The 16,283-nt window shown below is 34.4% G+C and overlaps 1 protein-coding gene across 1 annotated transcript in view; it reads right to left on the minus strand.

Annotated features, from left to right (window-relative positions):
• Positions 1–4,728: 4,728 nt before the first annotated feature.
• The window catches only part of PRPS1L1 (phosphoribosyl pyrophosphate synthetase 1 like 1), a 31,316-nt gene continuing 19,761 nt past the window's right edge, over positions 4,729–16,283 (minus strand). The window contains exon 3 of the mRNA XM_053897717.1: positions 4,729–6,055. Within this exon, the coding sequence (XP_053753692.1) occupies positions 4,798–5,754 (957 nt within the window). The 5' untranslated portion in view covers positions 5,755–6,055 and the 3' untranslated portion in view covers positions 4,729–4,797. The remainder of the gene's footprint in view (positions 6,056–16,283) is intronic.

Below are 16,283 nucleotides of genomic sequence, written 5' to 3' on the forward strand. Positions count from 1 at the left end.
TCTCTCTCTCTTCCTCTCTCTCTGTCCCTTACCTGCGCACGTTCTCTCTCTCCCTCAAAATAAGTAAAAACAAACTTAAAAAAGATAGGATCCCCAAACAAGGAAGTCTTATAGAAAATTTCTAAAAAAAAAAAAAAACTTCAAAGAGGGATTGGGATATTGAGAAAGGGAATGATCTATAGTCAATTTGCTTAACTAAATTATTTTAATGAATACATTAAAGAGCAGTGGAATAGTTGTGACTTTAGACCAACAGATTCCATAATTTTGTGAATATAGTTATCGGAAGTGAGAGGGCAAAATTTCAAGGTGGGATTTTAGGCTTGAAAGGCTATACGGTATATTGCCTTCTCCGTTACAAGAATATAAAAGTTATTCCACATTTTATTCCACTGCTTTAGAGTTTTGTTTTTCATTACCATCTCCCCTGGAATTTATTTTTATGCATCATTTAAGGATGAGAAAAAACTTGTTTCCCAATTAATAGTTTTCCACCATCATTGATTGATCAAGGCACTATTTATCTAATGACATGATATACCAATTTTGTCATATATGCATACTTGATTTAATGCCACTTGGGAAGAATTAATTATGAGATATATATATATATATATATATATATACACACACACACACACATATACATATGTATATATACATATACATACATATATATACACATATATACATATACATACATATATATACATATATACATATATATATATACATACACACACACACACACACACACACACACACAGTTGACCCTTGAACTACACAGATTTGAACTGCTTCAGTCCATTTACATGCCAATTGTTTTTCATAAACACTATACAGTCCTATAAGTGTATGTTCTCTTCCTTATAATTTTCTTAATAACATTTTCTTTCCTCTAGCCCACTTTATTGTGAAATACAGTATATAATGCATATAATATGCAAAATATGTGTTAATCTGTTGTTTATGTTACCAGTAAGGCATCCAGTCAACAGTAGGGTATTAATGGTTAAATTTGGGGGAAGTCAAAAGTTTTAAGAGGGTTTCTGACTGTTTGTGGGGTCAACACCCCCTAACTCTCACCATGTTCAAGGGCCAACTCTCTCTCTCTCTATATATATATGTATTTCCTCCCCTTCAGCTTCTAAGTACTGTTGTGAGCTCTCAGCCAATAGGAGCTGGTATGTATTGTGATGGACTGTATAAAATAGTTCTTGGCCACTAAGCATAAGTACACTATAGCTTTCAGCTACAGAATCTGCTACTTTGCTAACCATTTGGTGAATATATTCTGCAGTGTGTGTAATTTATTATGCTATGGCTTCTCTTTCGTTTGTTTTGTATTCTGAGAACAGTTTGTCCAAAATGACTGGTTAAATGTGTAGAAATAACACTTGATATATTTCATATATACAAGGTAATGGTGTTATAATGGTACTTAAAATATAAGTTTTGAAGAGGCTGGAGGTGCTTTCCAGGATACAATCAAGTAAGCAGAGTGTTAAGATCATCAAAAAGATATATATTGATAAGTGACAACTGACATTAAAAAGCCCATTATAACATCACTATGATTTAGATTGACCAACAATTATATGAAGATACTTAAGGAAAAGATTATGGCAGGAATCTCATCCCCATTTCAGAGAATCTGAGTAGATTGTAGGAGTGGTTGCCAAAGCAGGATACCAGAAAAGCATATCCCATAGGGATTTGTGATAGTGATTCTCCTATAGAATTGATTCAGTTATGCTTCTCTGTCCAGTAATACAATCCCTCCATTAAATGGGGTATGGGTGTGCTAAATTCCTGTAAGTATTCATGGGTCTGTTTCAGGAATTTAAATTCTGTAATATTAATTTATGTGTTCATTCCCGCATCAATACAACAGTTTTAATTACTATAACCTCATGTTTTATTATAGTACAAAAACATTTTGAAAAATATCTTGAATATTTATTACTTATCTTTCTAGATGAACTTCAAGAAAAGCTTCTCTGTCTTTTTAAATACTATTAGGATTTTTATTGGGATTATACTAACTAGGTGATTTGAGGAAACTCTCATATTGTTCTTCCTCCCAGATTCATATTTTTTATATCCTTTAGCAAAGTTTTTTCATACCAATCCTACAGTTTTGGAGTTTCTTACTGGTTATTTTGCAGATTTTATTGCTCTAGGTTGTGGCAATCTTTTTTCAAATATATTTTAAAATTATGTTTTGTTGGTGTTTAGGAAAGGCAAATACTTTATCTTATCGGTAGTCATTTTGCTGACCTCTCAAAGAAATAGTTTTTCTTTTGATTGTTGGATCTTTTTGTTGATAATTATGACAGTTGTAAATACTGACAGTTCTGCCTCTTTTTATCCAATACTGCTCTTTTTCTTGTCTTATTCCACTGGCTTAGAAATTTGACTGCTTGTAGTGGGAATTATTAATTATATCTTTGTAAGTCTCTAATGGATTTGCTTTATCAGGTCAAGTAAGCTTCATTCTATTCTTATTTTACGATAGTTTTATTTTTTCAAGATTGTCAAGATGATTGTAGTAAATCCTCTTTACTATATAAGGTCTATATAAATTTCTTTTAAAAAATGTATGAAGACTATTTATGACCTATTAATATTTTTAGTATTTGTAAATGTTCTCATTCATGCTGGAAAAATATGAATTATCTGTTTAGTTTCCATATGTAGTTATTAAAATAACATATTTTATGTATGAGAGTTTTGTTAAAATTTCCCTCTATTTATGTAGATTATACATTTCTCTTCATATTGTTTTGTTTTCTTTTTATATTTCAATGTTGACTTTTTAACTACATAAAGATTCATGATGCTTGTAACTTATGGGGGGTTTAATCAGCAAAACATATGCCATGTTTACTTTGACTAAAAGTATCACACCTAGTTTCTCTTTGTAAGTATTTATTTGCTATATTTTTCATCATCCCTCTACATCCAACTTTTTGTTTGGATGTGTCTCCTGGTCTCTTGTAAACAGCTTATCATTAAATAAATTTACTACCCAATCTAATAATCTATCTTTTATGAGGTTAATTTAACATATTGACTTTTAGTTAATATAGTGACTTTAGTTTAGCATATATTTGGTATTTTCTTTTTGCTCTATTTTCTTCCTTATTTACTTTCTATATTCAGCCGAATTTGTTTACTTTGTTGACTGGGCCATACTTTTTTTTTTTTTTTTCCCTGTCTAGGAGTTTTCAAGTAATTCATCACATTTCTCTCTTGCTTGTCCTTGAATTTTAAATAACATATTTAAACACAGGTTTTTTGCTATAATGTCAATCATTTGTGTCAGTAACCTCCTTCCCAAACTACATAAGATTATTAATATACTTAGACCAATCCTAACATCTCCTAATCTCTCATGCTTTGTGGATATCATCTGGAATTTTATTTATAGATTTTAAAATATTTGCTTTATATTGTGACTCAATTTTTATGTGAATTTTATCTTAATAACTGTGATAATTGTAATTTCATGAAAAATAATTTTTTATCAGTTTCACTGTTACCTCTTTCAATCCGTGTGTTCCTCTTAGTCGTATATATTTATTTTCGATATCTTTAAGTGATACATCAGAAAACACTCATGGTGGCAAAGTTCTGAGACTTTTAATATATTAAAATGCCCTAATTTTCCCCTCAAAATTAAATGATAGTTCAGCTGGGCAAAGAAATCTAGGTTAAAAATAATGGTCCTTTAGAACTGCAAAAATTGTTTCCACTTGCTTGCTGCCTGGGAGATCAAACGAGAAATCTAACAGCAATCTGAATATTGTTCCTTTAAAATTACCTTGTTTATGTTTTATCTTTTGAGAAGCTTTTAGGGCCTGTATGCATTTTCGTGGAGATCGGAAATTTCCCAACATGTCTAGGTGTGTGTCTTATTTTTCCCCACACACATGCAGACATTTTATTAGTTTCTGCAACAAGAGGACAATAATACCAATTTTTAAATATAAGTCTGAGGTCATCTGAGATGCCAACCAAATACACGGAAGAAAGATAAATGTCTTGCAAGAGGTTTAGCACAGATCTTGGAGAACTTGTGCTCAATGGGAAGGGGAGAAGCCCAGAGGCGGGGGAGTAAAAGGGGGCAGAGGGTCAGATGAAAGGGTAGTGGTGAGGGTGATGGATCTGGTTGGCTGCAGTTGCTAGTTATCCTGAAGCAACTTTAGCAATTATGCCTAAAATTCTGTAGTCACTTTCAAACACCTCCATATGATACCCTCAAAATCTGAAATCAGTAGATGAACTGTAGTTGCAAGGTTCACAAAATAATCAATGAAGCCAGAATGAGACAACCCAGAGAGAAAATCCCAGCACTTATTCTCAATCTGTCCTTCCTCAATTTAAAATAAACTCTAATAGGGGGCCTCGGTGGCTCAGTCACTTAAGTGTGGGACTTCACTCAGGTCAGGATCTCAGGATTGGTGAGTTCGAGCCCCACATCTGGCTCTGTGCTGACAGCTCAGAGCCTGGAGTCTGCTTAGGATTCTGTGTCTTCGTCTCTCTCTGCAACTCCCCCACTTGCGCTCTGTCTCTGTCTCTCTCTCTCAACCTCTCAAAAATAAAACATTAAAAATTTAAAAATAAAATAAAATAAACTCTAATATACCTGAGGTGAGATTCGAAAAGTAGCGGCAGAGCCAGCTGGGTCTTCTACTGAACTTTTCATCAAATACCAAGAAAGAACAAGGGGCAAGGCATATTTTTATTTCTATTTTATCTTATTTTAAAATAGAATAACCTAAAGTTATTCTATTACAAAGGGACATGGCTGAATAGGTAAGAAACAGATTCTCCGTTGTGAGTTCTCTTGATGGCTTCCGCAAGGATCATGGAGATGTCGATCGCCTGTATCTTAGAGCAATGTTTCATCTTATCCTCCTGAGGTATGGTATTGGTGACCACCACCGCTTCAAAGCACGCACTGTTGATGCGAGCAAGGGCCGGGCCAGAAAAGATTCCGTGAGTCAAGATCGCGTAAACTCTGGCGGCTCCAGCGGAGAGAAGTTTGTCAGCTGCATGACAGATTGTACCACAAGTATCAGCCATGTCATCCACAAGGATGGCCACACGATCCTTCACATCCCCCACTAGCACCATACGGTCCACTTCATTGGCCTTCTTCCGTTCTTTGTGAATCAAGGCAAAGGCCACATGCAACCTGTGTGCAATGGAGGTCGCTCTCTTAGCTCCACCAGCGTCTGGTGAGACAACAGTGCAGTTCCTCCACTCAGAGATATTCTCCCTTATCCATTTCAGGACAGCTGGCTCCGCATAGAGATTGTCTACGGGGATATCAAAAAACCCCTGAATTTGAGAAGCATGTAAGTCCATGGTGATGATATGATCTGCACCTGCTACAGACAGCATATTTGCAACAAGTTTGGCGGATATTGGGGCCCGGCTCTTATCCTTCTTATCCTGCCGGGCATAAGGGAAGCATGGGATGACCGCAGTAACCCGGCTGGCTGAAGCAATCTTGCAGGCATCGATCATGATCAAAAGCTCCATTAGACTGTCATTGATTTCGCCACAACCACTCTGCACTATGTAGACATCCTCTCCTTGTACACTCTCGCCAATTTCCACGCAGGTCTCCTGGTTGCTGAATTTCTTGGTCACCACCTTGCCTAGCTCCAGGCCCAGGCGGTAGGCAATTTTCTGGGATAGGTCCTGATGGGAGCTGCCCCCGAAGATTTTGATATTTGCCATTTTGCCCAATCACTCGAGGTACTTACTCTTCGTCCAGCGATCACTGCTGCTGTCAAGATTGCAACCGAAGTCAGACCACAGACTAACAAAGGACTTTCCGTTGTTACAGGGCAGTTACCCGCCCGGTTCAGACAGTGGGCGCGAGCTGGTCTATGTTGATCTTGAGTCTTTGGGAAAAAAATTCCTGCTTGGCATCCACTTTGCACTTTTAAACTAAAAAAATCAAGTCTTTCTTCAGTTCATGGAAGTTTTTCTTCTGTTAGTGCCTTTAGTAGTTTCCTAGGGGTGTGAAATTTAATGCCTAAAAATATAAAGTTTCTGTAAGGTAAAGGATGTATACGTTTAAAAGGAAAGTTACAGACTGGAGAAAATGTCTAACAATGTGCTTCCAATGGAGTGAGGAAAAAGACCAAAAACATTTGGAAATGGTATGAATAGGCAATTTACAGGGGAAAAAAGATAATAAACATATGAAAAAATGCTAGTAATCAGGAAAATGCTAATTTTCACACATTAGGTGGGCCAAAATTATAAGATAGATAAACTCCTCTGTTGTAATAGAATGTGTAAGTGTGAAATTTTGCAAGGGAAGTTTTGTTTCATAAAACCTTTGACTCAATGTATCTCCTTCTAGGAATCTACTCAATAGAAATATTCATAGACAACCCCAAAATATATTGATAATTTTATTTGTCACTGTGTTAATTCATTCAGTTAATATTTCATGAGGTATTGTGTGTCAGGTATTGTACCATTTATAGAATATAAGATGGTGAATGACAAATAGCATATCTCTCTAGAGTTACTCATAAAAACAAAATCTGGAAACTAACAAGTGTCCATCAATAGGTAAAGTATCATATAATGTATTATACAAACATAAGCAGACATTAAAGAAACTGACTTATGTGCAGTCATATGGAAATATTCCCAAGATATTTCTAAATGTAAAAAACCCAGTCAAAAAGGTACACAATACATGAAATTTATGTATTTAGAATTAAGAAATAGTTAAAGCATCAAGTCATTACGGAGGTCCTTTTTATGATGATTATCTCTAGAGAGGGGTGTAGGTTGGTGGCAGTTTGGGATGAAGAAGGACTGTCACATTTTATTGCCATTTATTAGTGTAGTATTTGAGCTTTTATTACTTTTATAATTAAAAAAAGACTAATAAAATATATGTGATGATTAAGTGTTAGCAAATTTTAAGTACACAGCTTCCAAAATGCATTAGGAGTTGGAGTAATGGGGAAAGAAATGGAAGGGACCACAGATACCAGAAATTTCAAGAACAAATTGTATCATAAAAATAATGGAGGCATCAGATATAGATCATACATTTTTATCCTGCTAATTGTGTGTCTGACTTTTGGTTCTGCAATATTTTGATCTAGACTAAATATAAATAACCATTTTTTCATAGTTTGAAATTGATAAATAATCTGTTGAATATATTTTCTCACCCTACTTGTGAGCTCTCCCACTGAGTGGGGTTCATGAATCGGGTAAGGACTGGAATAGGCAACAGAAATGGGTAAGATTTGACAATGTCTATGAAACACATCACTTTGCTAGAAAAAAAAAAGTGTAGTTATATTAAATGTGCTATTAATATAAAACCATATAAACAGCTATGTCAAAAAGCCTAAATCAAAATGTCCTGCTGCTGATCCAATCACCTCTCTTCTCAACATCGTCAAGCTTTTCTCCTCAATTCAGACTCTTCATGGTTGATAGTGCCTGCCAGCTCATTTCTGCCTACAACCCTCCATTCATGTTCCTTCCTATCATAAAATCAGCAGACCCATCTATACTATATAATTCTCATCCTCAGCCTGACTACATACAGTGATTTCTAAAGAAAATTCTGTGGCTTAATTTAGCTGCACTAAAAAGTACTTGCAGCTTCAATTAAAATGATTTTTCTCTCAGTGTTCTCAATGTGTCACACATTTTTCACTTTTTAAAGAAAAACAAAACAGATTTTTAAATAGACTTATTATTACCTAAATAGGACTGAATGCTAATGTAAACATTAAAAACACATAGTTGGTTGCATTGCCTTGAGGTGTTAAGTAGAAGAAATTTTTGTCTTGCTGCTATTTTTTGCTCCAAGCTCTGGCTGTTGCAACACCTTATAGTTCCAGGGATTTGTCTAAAATCATAAAATGTTAAAGGTGGAGATAGCCTTCCAGACCACCCAGTCCAACATCCCAATTCACAGACAGGGAACTGAGGCCCAGAGAAATGAAGCAACTGGTTTGGGATCTAAAAGCTAATTAGAGGCAGAGTGTGGACTAGAATGTGGGATTCCTGAATTTCCAAATAGCATTTTTCTCAGTCTATCATTTTTCTTTGAGGTTTATGAGAATGAAGGAAAAATGTAAAAGTCGGGCAGAAACTTTTACATAAAAATGTTACTATTTTTATTATCAAACAACTACAGTAAGGAACAACTTTCCATATCTGAGACCGAATAATCCTTTTAAAAATTATTTCCTGAAACAAATGAACGATTGGTAGTGTCATGGAAATATCTCCGTTACGCTGACATTTCTGTTACACGAATCTATTGCAAGGGGATTTAGTTCCTCTTTACTTTGGTCTTTGTGGGTTGAGAAAGACATCTATCTTATCATTGGCTGTTCCGAACAAAAGTTACAGGTAGGAATGATGCCTATTGAAGAACATATTTTCTGTATTTAAGACATCATATCTTAATAAATTACTCTAGATAAATAAATCGTGGTATAGAGAAAATGTCTATCTTTCTCCTTCCCAAGGTAAGCATATTTAAATGTCATCTCTACAGATCTTTGAGAACTGCTATATTTTGAAGGTCTTTTGAGTCAATACCCAGAATATATATATATATATATATATATAAAACACCTTGGTGATAGTTTCTTGCTTTACTGATTATTTTTTACCCTTTGCAATTCCAACATAAATAATTCAAAGAGAGAGCCTTGATGCAGCTTGATCAGCTAAGGAGAAAAGAAATTCAGTCAATTCTTTTAGAAAGTGGAGAAAAACAGTTGTTGTATTTTAAGTAAAATAAATGCTTTCACTAAACATACTTGCAGTTGACAAAATGCTAGATGTTTAGGTGGCAATTATAGTTCTTTGATAAACTGTCAAATCTTGTCACAACACATGTTACAAACAAGGACAGATTTAGATGTCCTTTATGACAGCTTTGTGTAGGTTGAGAATGTTTGGCAGTTAATTTCAAACAAGGAACATATTTTTCTTTCCAGCAGTTATCTGCTTGTTTATTAGGAAGAGTTTCTTTATGCCTTTAATCTTACTCATTTGACTCACAGTTCCAGATCATTATTGTAACATTACCTTACCTCATTTATTTTGTTCATAATAACCATCCACAATACTTTGAGAAAATTTCCCACAGAGCTTTACATTGGTAGAAATACTTTAAAGTTTGTTTTGTAATTTTTTACAATTAAAGTTGACTACTGTGTGTGTTTATTGAGCTTTTAGTTGGAAATCCATCATTTTATACAATAGATGTGAAGATAATGATTAGGTAAACAAAGCTGAGTAAAACAAATAAAAGAAAAGGAGAAAGATTTGTGATTCAGAAATGCCCCTTTAATTTTGAGAGTTATTGTAGACTTACGAGGGTATTTTCGAAACATGTTTACAAATTAAAAAAAAATCCCGGAGAGCTTGAAAATCCTAGTATGAAACAATAATCTTGGAATAAAAATGATGTCACATATGCTGAATAATATGTACTTGCAATGGCAGATGAAGCAGTATATATGGAGATCTTCTATAATTAGCAAATTGCAAATAAGAAATATCTCCCCAATATTTATATGAAATATTTTAAAGTGTTTTAAAACAGTTTTTGATGATGGATCTTTCCCTTTTGTGTATAATATTAGTTTCATGAAATTAGTAAAAAGATTCATGTTAATTATATTTTGACAAAACACAAGCTCCATTTACGCTATTCAATTCTTTTTTAAAGATATTTTAGGGGCGCCTGGGTGGCTCAGTCCGTTAAGCTCAGGTCATGATCTCATGGTTCGTAGGTTTGAGCCCCTCGCTGGGCTCTGTGCTGACAGCTCGGAGCCTGAAGCCTGCTTCAGATTCTGTGTCTCCCTCTCTCTCTATTCCTCCCCTGCTTGTGCTTTCTCTCTCTCAAAAATAAATTAAGATTAAAATTTTTTAAAAAAGATATTTTATCTTTTTCAATTGTGATCATTTGTTTAGTCCTCATAATAAACACTAAGACCCATTGTCCATTCAGGTAAGTAAAAACTGAGTGTACTGTGCTTTGGAATGATTCAGTGATTCTCAGACGTGAAGGACATCAAGATCTCCAGGCAAGACTGTTAGAATATACATTCCTGAACCCTGTGCCTACAGGTATTGATTAGTGGGTCCAGGGTGGGGTCCCAGGCTTTGTGTCTCTTTTTTTTATTATTTAAAATTCTTTTAATGTTTATTTATTTTTGAGACAATGCAAGAGACAGAGTGCAAGCAGCAGAGGAGCAGACAGAGGGAGACACAGAAACTGAAGCTCCAGGCTCTGAGCTGTCAGCACAGAGCTGACCTGGGGCTCAAACTCACAAGCCGTGAGATCACGACCTGAGCCAAAGTCGGACGCTTAACTGACTGAGCCACTCAGGCGCTCAGGTGTCCCCCCAGGCTTTGTGTCTAATAAGATACCAGATAACGCTTAATGCCGCTTTCTGCTGACCGCATTTTTGAGAGCCACTGGTTTCTATCATCAACATTTATTTTGCCATTTGGGAAAATTAAAGGTATAGTTTTCTTTTTCTTTGACTCATTTCACTGGCTGTTGTGATGTGGCATTTTGGTTTTGCTTCTAGATCTTTTTCTCTTCATATTCTTCTTTTCTATGTATGAATATTACTTTCACATATCACATAATTCTTTAAGAACTATAAACACACACACTTCAACTTAAAATACCTGTATAATGTTCCAGAAATATTTTGACAAGTACATGTAGGATATGAACTCTTGTTATTTTGGAGGTTTAAAAAATCCATTAGGCATTTGAGCATCTGAAAATCAGTTTCTACCTACCAGCCCAGTAAGAATTGAATGAAAACTAAGAGGCTCTCCAATTTATTGTCTGATTTCCCCTCCTTGAATTTCTTACAGTATTCACCACTGAGATAGTTCTTTTTGTCATACCCTGAAGACCGTTTGGCTGTCCATGAGGATACTAAGCATTGTACAGGGTAAATACTTGCTAGTTTGATTTGATATTCCCCCTTGGGGGGAAGTCATTGTATATCAGTTTATAAAACGACGACGACAACAAAGTAAGCAAAAACAAAAGAATTTCTCTATCAATTAAGTGTTAGAAAGAGTACAATCTTCAGGCCTCCATATTGTTCTTTCTCAAAGGCTATTATGCCTTCATACTTCCTTTCAAATTTTAGAGTCAGCTTTCAAGTTCCACTAAAATTTTTGTTAGATTTTGATTGGAATTACATTATACCTATGAATCAATTTAGGGAGAAAATTGACATTACAATACTGAGTTTTCCAATCCATGAACATGCTATTTCTTTCCACTTAATTACTTTTTAAAATGAAAATAAGTTTTCATAATTTTTCTGTAGAAGTCTTTCCTTACAAATATTTTTCTGTATGGCTTTTGATATTTCCAGATATTTAATTTTTATATGATATGAATGCTATCTACTGAAAGTTGTATTTTCTGTTACATAGATATATACTTGATATTCTAAATATTATTTCTATTTTTAAAACCTTTTGGGATTTGTAATAGTTTCTCTATGAGCCATCATATCATCTGTAAATAAACGTCAGTTACGGTTCTCCTTTCTGTTCCATGTACTTCCCCCCCGGCCTTTTGTTGCTGGCTAAAATCCTCTAAATTCAGGTTGACTAGAAGTGGTGACAGGTCATTCTTGCCTTGTCGCTAATCTCAAAAGGAAAGACTTTTAGTATTTTACCATTATGGATGATGTTTGTCAGTTGCACTTTATCAGAAAATACTCTGCTAGATTAAGAAAATCCTTTCTGTTATTAGTTTGCTGCAAGTTTCTTTTTTTCTCTTTAATCAAGAAAGGGACTTGAACAAAGTCAAGTGCTTTTCCTACAGCTTTTGAGATTATAATATGATTTTTGAGTTTAACTTCTTAATATCGTAAATTACAGTGATTTCTTTTCTAATGTTAAACCGACCTTACATTCATGAGATAAACCCAATTTAATCATTATATATTTCCTTTTTTATATATTGGTTGATTTAGTTGATAGTTTATTTAGAATTTTTTCATATCTTTTTAAGCGAATCTGGTCCATAATTTTCTTGTCTTTTCTTATTGAGAACACAAGATTATGCTAGCTATACATGAGTTGAAAAGCATGTCATTTTTTTTTGTCCTGTAGAAGATTTACATAAGTTTTGACATTATGTGGAACAAGGCCAAAAAGTTTTGATTACTTATCTAATTTATCTAATGGTTTTCAGTTATATTCAGGATATAGGTTATTGGTAATGTCAAAATTTCCAATTTTTTGTCAATTTTGTGAGGTTTTTTTTTTTTTACTGAATTTCTTATTTCATCTTATTTTTCAAATTTACTGACTTGATACTATCCATAATATCCTCCTATTTCATTTTTAGTACATGCAACTTTAGTACGTGATTCCCTTTGTCATTTTTTGTCATTTCTAGTATTAAGTTTTTTTAACTATTTGCTTTCTTTTTGATCAATTTCACCAGAAGTCTATTAATTTTATTAGTCTTTCCAAAAAACTAATATTTGAAATTGTTGATGCACCCCAGTGGATGCTTATTTTAGTCTTTGTTGACTAAGATTATTTTTATTATTTATTTTAATCTCTTCTTTGAGTTTATTTTGCTTTTTTTTAAACTTCTTGAAATGTGTGTTTAACTTATTATTTATTAATATTTAAAGCTATACGTTTTTATTCTAAGTACTGTTTGGACTGAAGATTTGTGTGTAATTTTTATAGTATTTCTGTGGGTATTCAGGTAAACTTATTTTCTAATTTTGATGCCAATTTCTTCTTTGTTCAGCGGTTATATAAATTTTTGACTAACAAGTAGATAGGTAATTTTGATATCATATTTATGGTTTCTAGCTTAGTAGTACTATAGTCAGAAAACATGATCTGTGTGATTTAAGTATTTTGAAATTTGCTGGAACATTTTTGTAGTCCTAAGTGGTGACTTTTCGTAAATATTCCATGTGTGCTAGAAAAAATACGTACTGTGGAGTGGTTAGGTGCTATAAACATACACACACATTAGATCTGGTTTGTTTGTAATGTTCTTTATGTCTTTCCTACCTTTACTGATTTTTTTTTGTCTATTTCATCAAATACTAAGAAATATGTTAAAACTTCAACAGTGATTTTTGGTGTATATTTGTCTCTATAAATCTCTCCTTTATTTCTCTGTATTTTAAGTTGTAACTTTTGGAATCAAGAAACTATTTTAAAGTAAAACTCTTTTTTCTACTAATGTCTTTTGCCTTAAATTCTATTTGCTGATAATTATATTAGCTATCTTTAAAATAGTATTTGGTTTATTTTCTGGTCTTGTAGTTTTAGCCTTACTGTATATTTATGTATTAGTTGTGTTGCTTATAAATGCCATTTAACTTCATGTCCTTTAACTTTATTTATCCCTTCCTAACATAGAGTGGTCAGGTATTATCATTTCCCTTCCTTCTCTCCTTCCTTCCCTTTTTTTTTATTTCCACAATTAAATTATTGTCGTTTATATAATCAATGTTCGTTTAGATATATCTACCTATGTATTACTCTCTTTTCCCCTTTTATTATAACATCTTAAATATCCTTTTGAGATCAGTTGCCTTCTGCCTAAAGTACATCCTTACAAATTTTCAAGATACTGCTGGTGAAAAACTCTCTTTTTTCTTTTGGTGTGATGTCTTCATTTCACCCTCATTCTTAAAGATATTTTTGCTAAGTGTACAATTCCAGGTTGTCGGTTATTTTCTTTCAGCCCATTGAGTTAATCATTTTCCCTTTCTCTGGATTCTCTTGCTGCTATTTAGAACTCAGCCTGCTTTGAAGTTATTCCTTTGAAGGTAATACATTTCTCCCCTCTAGCTGCTTTTTAAGATAATCCTTCCTTCCTTCCTTCCTTTCTTCCTTCCTTTCTTCCTCCCTTCCTTCCTTCCTTCCTTCCTTCCTTCTCTCTCTTTTTCTTTCTTTCTTTCTTTCTTTCTTTCTTTCTTTCTTTCTTTCTTTCTTATGCAGATTCACTGTTATAAGTCTTGGTATGGAATTTTAAAAACTAATTGCATATGTTTGAGATTCATTTGGTTTCTTAAATCTGTGAATTGGTGTTTTTCCTTGGTAGTGGAAAAATTCTTTACTTTTCTTTAAATATTGCTTCTGTCCAATTCTCTCTCTTACTACTGTAGCTCTGGTGAAACTTAAAATATACCCCTCATTGCATATTCCATGAACCTCTCTTTCACAGTTTTTGTTTGTTTGTTTCCTGTGCTACGTACTAAATCCCTTCTTCTGACCTGTCTTCCAGTTTACTTACTCCCTTTTTATCTGGGCCTATTATGTTATAAAAACGGTAGATTGAAGTTATTTTTAAAAACATTTTTGAGAGTAGTTTCAAAGTCCAAAAACTGAAAGGAAAGTACAGAGATTGTGAGGATGTGTGGGTATAGCTTCCCTTATTATCAACATCACCCACCAGAATGACACTTTTTTTTTTTTTGTAAATGGAGGTTGAACCTACATTGACACATAATAATCACCCAAACTCCATAGTTTACCTTAGGGTTCACTCTTGATGTTCTATATTCCATGGGCTTGGACAAATGTATACTGACATGTATCCATCATGATAACATCATAAAGAGTATTTTTACTACTCCCAAATCTTCTGTGTTCTGCCTATTGTCTCTCCTCTCCTTCCTTACCACAGGCAAGTACTGATCTTTTTTAGTGTCTCCATAGTTTTGCTTTTTCCAGGATCATATGGTTGGAATCATTCAGTATGTAGCCTTTGCAGATTGACTTTTTTCACTTATTAATATGCATTTAAGTTTTCTTCATATCTTTTCATGGCTTGATAGCTCATTTCTTTTTAGTGCTAAATAATATTCCATTTAGTGACCCAGAAATCACACCCATGTGGTAAGAGTAGGTTGAGTTTTATAAGAAACTGCCAAATTGTCTTCCAGAGTGGCTGTACCATTTTGCATTCCCAACAGGAATGCATAAGAATTCCTGTTGTTCCACATCCTCACCAGCATTTTGTATTACCAGTGTTCCAGATTTGGGCCACTCTAATTGGTATATCTCTTGAATTTTTAATTTTAGTATTATATTTTTCATTTGAAAACATTTTAGTTTTGTTTTCAATTCTATGGGGGCAATTCTTAGAGTTTTGTTCTCTGAAGCTGTCTTCACAGTCATTCTTATATGAAACTAATTTTTAAATCCTAGTATAAGGGGCACCTGGATGGCTCAGTCGGTCAAGATCATGATCTCACAGTTCATGAGTTCGAGCCCCGCATTGGTCTCTGTGCCGACAGTTCAAAGCCTGGAACCTGCTTCGGATTCTGTGTCTCCCTCTCTCTCTGCCCCTCCCTCGCTCATGCTCTGTCTCTCAAAAATAAACATTAAAAAATAAAATTTAAAAAATCCTAGTATAAAAACTGTGTCATACGGTATATCTGGTGATTCCATTGTCTAAAGTCTTTGGAATCTGTATCTGCTGTCTTTTTTTTCTTGCTGGTTTTTTTCTTTTATGCTTATTTATCTTTATGTACCTTTATAACACATGAAATTTTATATTAGAAAATTCTTTGAGGTCTAGAATGAAAATTTCTTCTTCCAGAAAAAATTTGTTTCTGACTCCTGCGTGGGATTGTTACCAGTCTGGGACCACCTTGAACCACATACAGCACTTAAATTTCCCCGGACTATCCAGGGGATATAACAACTTCTCAGGGATCCCCTCCTCCCAACCCTTTCACCCATCTTTCTAACACCGCTCCCTGCTCTCTGCTCTGCTCACAAGTCATCTCTCCCTACTATGGATGGGGGTGGCAGGTTTACTTCTGGTTCACCGTTATTCTGAAGATAGAAAGTTTTTGGGTCCCAGTTTAATGAGGAGAAGGAGACTCTTCACCTTCACCAGGCCCCAGGCCTTAACTTCCATCACTCTTGACCCATGAAGTCTAGAAAACTGAAACCTACAATAATGACAGCTAGTCTTGGATCAGGAATTTAGGATGAGTTGTGCTCAGATTCTCTCCCTGAGGGGTAGAATGGTGGAGGCAGCAAGCAGCAACTGCCACTGGCAGAGAATACCTGTCCCTGGTGGGGAAGCCATCTCGGCAAGCTTAGTGGTAGGAGAGACTGTACCGTAGTGGCTGATGAAGAGGCTGAAGTGGACAAATTTGCAGGATCTTGTAGAAGTAACAGAAACCTGTAGTCTAAGGAATTATCAGAAATAGCTGTTG

The sequence above is a fragment of the Panthera pardus genome, unplaced genomic scaffold (assembly GCF_024362965.1).
Source record: "Panthera pardus isolate Hobbes unplaced genomic scaffold, ASM2436296v1 HiC_scaffold_8, whole genome shotgun sequence".
Lineage (NCBI taxonomy): Eukaryota > Metazoa > Chordata > Mammalia > Carnivora > Felidae > Panthera > Panthera pardus.